Genomic DNA, 4,515 nt, shown 5'->3' on the forward strand with positions numbered 1-4,515 from the left:
CCTGCTGAAAAACAATCATATAAATAGACGCCACTACCAGAATCGACAATCGAGCTAGTTTAAGCAGAAACCGAACTAGCAAATGCTGTACAAAACTATAGTACAACAGCAAGATCTGCAGACAAGGGAATCATTGCTTCTTAGTCACTGTGAATGTGCGCCTAGCTGTACCTTGCAAGATGTTTTTTTTTTTCTATAATTCTCAGATAAATCCTTCTGCATGGACAGTATTTGATTCTTATTGCCTCCTAATACCTACCATCTTGTGCCTGAATAGTGATCTGTGCCTGAAGAGGCGGCGTTCTTGTTGCAATCAACATAGATCTCTGGGTTATATATGTGTTAGAATATAATAGTTCTTTTCACTGATTTTCATTATAGAAAAAAAAAAGTATGGTTCTTTTCAGTGAACATGGAGAGGCTGGATAGGGTTGTAACTTTAAACTTTTGTCTCGTTGTCGCCATGGAATCGATCAAGACCAGGTCGAAGGCTTGCTGACAACGCAAAGCCGCACGGTTTTCTCCTCCTCTCTGCCTCCCGTCTGTGTCGATGGGGGCACGGGTAGAAGAAGAACAAAGGCGAGCATCGCGTTTTACTTTATCGAAAGAAGATAAAGTTAGAAGCAAAGCATGAGCAGGGAGAGTGACAGTTAGCTCAGACTTGCTAATCATACGGTAATAAGGGCTTTAATTCAATCGCACACCACAAATATATAATGTGGGGCGGGTAGAAAGTGGAGCCTCCCTGTCTGCTAACTAATAGTGCCAGTCCTTATTTGCAATCTCAGCTCGTTCGTGTCGAATGATATCTACTGTTATTTGCAGTAATCAGTGGCACGCAGTCACAGATGCAACCTAAACATGCATGCAACAATTACTACTACTGTTCGGCTTGCCCAGATTTTGGTTGCAAACAAGCTCTGGGAGCCCATGTAATCGCACAAAAGAACTCGCTCCCCTGCCTTTGAAGATACAGGTTTAGATTTCATGGATGTCTAGCTCCCCAAGAAGACCTAAGCAAGCAAAGCAAACGATAATGACTGCTTCGAGGTTGTTCAGTGGTCTGTCACTGATCACTGCTGTACTTGCATCTCCCATCAAGCCCTAGAGTTTTGTTGAATTCTTGTCTTTCTCTAATGACAGACATGCCATGAGCTTGAGTAGAGTACAGCTGATTAGCTGAAGCTGGAATTTCATTCACCTATTGGATGTATTCACCGGCCCAGCATTAGACAGATTGGGCTTGGCCCAAATATTAGGAAGTTTATTTACTTGGGCTGCAAAAGAAGTTGATAGGTTGGAGCCGTCGTCTGCCACGGCCCACCGGCCCATTTATCGTCTTCAAATATGTCTAGCCTTCACCCTCGTGGGGAGCCCGTCCGCCATGCGCAGCGTCAGTGACGTCACCTGCCGCGGCCGGTACGCGCCGTCGACGACGAGCTCGAGCTCCTGGAGCACGCAGGCGATGATGGACTTCATCTGGATGTATGCCATCTCCTTCCCCAGGCACACCCTCGGCCCCCCGTGGAACGCCACGTACCGGAACGGGCTCTCCGGCCGGAACGTCGTCGTCGTCGTCCCGTCGTCCGCCGCGTCCAGCCACCGCTCCGGCCGGAACTCCCGGGCGTCCTTGCCCCACACCGCCTCCATCCTCCCCATCGCGTACGAGTTGTACGCCACGAACCATTTCGCGCCCACCGCCGTGCCATCCGGCAGGACCTCGTCCGCCTGCGCCTGCAGCGTGTCCACCGGCACCGGCGGGTAGAGGCGCATCGACTCCGTGATGGCAGCGTGCACGTACTGCATCTCCCTCAGCTCGTCCAGGTCGAACCCGACCCTGTCGCCGTCTTCACGGCGCGCGCGCACCGCGGCGACCTCGTCGCGGATGCGGCGCTCCACGTCCGGGCGCGAGGACAGCAGCCAGAAGAACCAGGTGAGTGCTGAGGACGTGGTCTCCCTCCCGGCGAGGAGGAAGCTGATGACGACGTCGCGGAGGGCCACCTCGGTGTAGCTCTCGTCCTGGCTCGACATGAACCGGGACAGGAGGTCGTGCTTCTCGTGGCCGGCGCTTATCTCCTCCCGCCGCGACCGGATGATGCGGTCGGCGAAGTCGTGCACGACGGCGATGGACTCGCGCAGCCGCCGCTCGGACCCCAGGTTAAGCGCCTTCTTCACCCTCCAGAACCCCGGTACGGCGTACCGGAACCGTCCCGCGCTGAGGTTGGCGGCGTCGCGGAACGCGTCGGCGAACCTGCCGCCTTCGGCGACCTCCGCGCGAGCGCCGCCGCCGTCGGGAAGCTGGCCGGGGTCGTGGTCGAAGGCGACGCGGCAGATGTTGTCGAACGCGAACCGCTCGAGCGCGTCCTGGAGGTCGACCGCGCGGCCCTCCGCGGCGGCGCGCCGCAGCAGCGGGAGGAGGCGCCCGTGCAGCTCCCCATGCACGCACCTCGCCACGAACGCGCGGAGCGACCTCGTGTTGAACTCGTAGCTCGCCGCCTTGCGCTGCGACCTCCACGTCTCGCCGTCGGCGTTGAAGATGCCGCGCCCCAGGAAGTCGTGCAGCAGCGACGCGAAGCGCTCGCCCTTGGGGTAGTTGTCGAAGCCGGAGCGGAGGAACCGCTCCACGTTCGCGGGGTTCGCGGTGATCACGCCCCGCACGCCGCCCGGCCGGCGGAGCACGAACGTGCACGTCGGCTGCCGCGACAGCACCTCCGTCATCCAGTCCAGGATGCGGTGCCGGTTGGCCAGGAACTGCGGCAGGTGGCCGACCAACGGATAAGGCCGCAGCCCGACCACATACCGCGCCTTCTCATGAGACCTCCCAGCTCTCCAGGCTCGAACAACCAAGACCACACTCACCAAGAACACTAGCAGCAGCAGCAGGATGGCAGCCATGGCGAACTGATCCGGGAGGACAAGGTTCAAATAAACGAACTACTATTTCATCTACGCCTCGAGTGAAGCTGAGTGAACAAATAATTAAGCAGATTTGTAACAGATAAGGAGAGGAGGGGATAGTGTAATGGCTGGTGATTGATTAGTGAAAACTGTTTGCGGTGGAGCCATGTGTACTCTTGTTGTACTCTTGGTGTCAACGTCGACGTTTGTCCCGCGTGTAGGAGCATCGCTGTTTGTTGGGTGTTCACAATTTCGGAACGAAGTTGACCTGACATATAAAAGTTGTTTTCCTTTTTAATGAAAGATTATTTAATTTTTATGATTAGTTAATAATATAGACGATAAAATTTATTACTATAAAGTTAAAAATCTACTTAAAATGGTGAACTTTTATATACAAATTTTTTTAAAAAAACAAACATACCGTTTAATAGCTCGAGAAATATACACGTACAAACCGAGAAATAATCTATTACATTGCAAACTAATGCAGCCAAATTCCGGTGCGTGCTGGGTCGTTTGAAAAGAAGAAAATGAATTTGCAACCAAGTTTTTCTGTAGCAACACATCGACGTTGATGACGATGACATTACGAGTTTACGGCTGCTAATTCACTACGTACTGACAACATCGTCCTCGTATCAATTCATCCAAAAGTGTTGCATATGGATGTATCCAAAGGCTACGAAGAAGATGGTATACCAGTGGAACGTGTCTCCGACGATAAAAGCAGCTACAATAGCAGGTTATAAGACAACTATAAGTATATTTTAAGAAGATTGGAGGGGAAAGAAAGGCAGTGGGCTACTAATTTGTAGCCAGCTGTCAGCTGCAGCACGGACTTCAAGACATATGTGTATGATAGGTGAGACCAGATATTAGTTGTGTAATCTATGCTATTGTATGAATTGGTTATTAAGTTGGTTATAGATAAGTTAGAGCCAACGGTTGGCTATACTATTGGACTTGCTCTAATGGAGATGAGGGACCCAAATCTTTCAAGGCTCTCTTGGATTAAGAAAATTCAAAGGAACTCTATAGGATTTCAATCATAAGGAATTTGTCTAACATGTGTTGTTTGGAACAAATAATTTGTGGATTCTAAATTCTTATGGAATCGTATCCTAGGATTTTTTTTAATCTAAACGAGCTAAAACCTTATTTTTCATTTTTCTATATGAGAAGTACAGTGAACCTTCTCTGTGTCCCCGTTCTCTCTCTTGAACCACCGAAATCCTATGCAACTCCTTTGCTATTTTCTTATGATTCACGTGTTTTATAATTCTATAGGATTTGGTATCCTGTGACATTTTAATCTTGTATTTTCCTTATTCATGCATTTAGATTTTAGAATCCTGCAGTCTAAACAATCACATGGCCTTGGCATAGTTGATGAGATCATCATAGTCAAGAAACTAAGGCGATGACAGCACTCGGGGGTGTACCCTGGGTGTTTATGGGTGGGCATCTGTAAAATTTTGGGAGATAATGAGGGAGTAGATATCTAGTTAGACATTAAACTATATAACTAGATATCTAGTGTGACTTACTGTTTTCGGCTTAGGCTATGCAGTTCCACCCCTCCTTCGTTTCCTGTTTTTCCTTTTATTGTCTTCT

At 50.0% G+C, this 4,515-nt stretch overlaps 1 protein-coding gene across 1 annotated transcript; it reads right to left on the reverse strand.

Annotated features, from left to right (window-relative positions):
- Positions 1-664: 664 nt before the first annotated feature.
- Positions 665-3,006, reverse strand: LOC102707758 (cytochrome P450 94B3-like). Its single transcript, XM_040522582.1, has one exon. The coding sequence runs from the start codon at positions 2,893-2,895 to the stop codon at positions 1,342-1,344; it is 1,554 nt and encodes a 517-aa protein (XP_040378516.1). The 5' UTR covers positions 2,896-3,006; the 3' UTR covers positions 665-1,341.
- Positions 3,007-4,515: the final 1,509 nt, after the last annotated feature.

Source organism: Oryza brachyantha, chromosome 3 (assembly GCF_000231095.2).
Source record: "Oryza brachyantha chromosome 3, ObraRS2, whole genome shotgun sequence".
In the NCBI taxonomy this organism is placed as follows: Eukaryota; Viridiplantae; Streptophyta; class Magnoliopsida; order Poales; family Poaceae; genus Oryza; species Oryza brachyantha.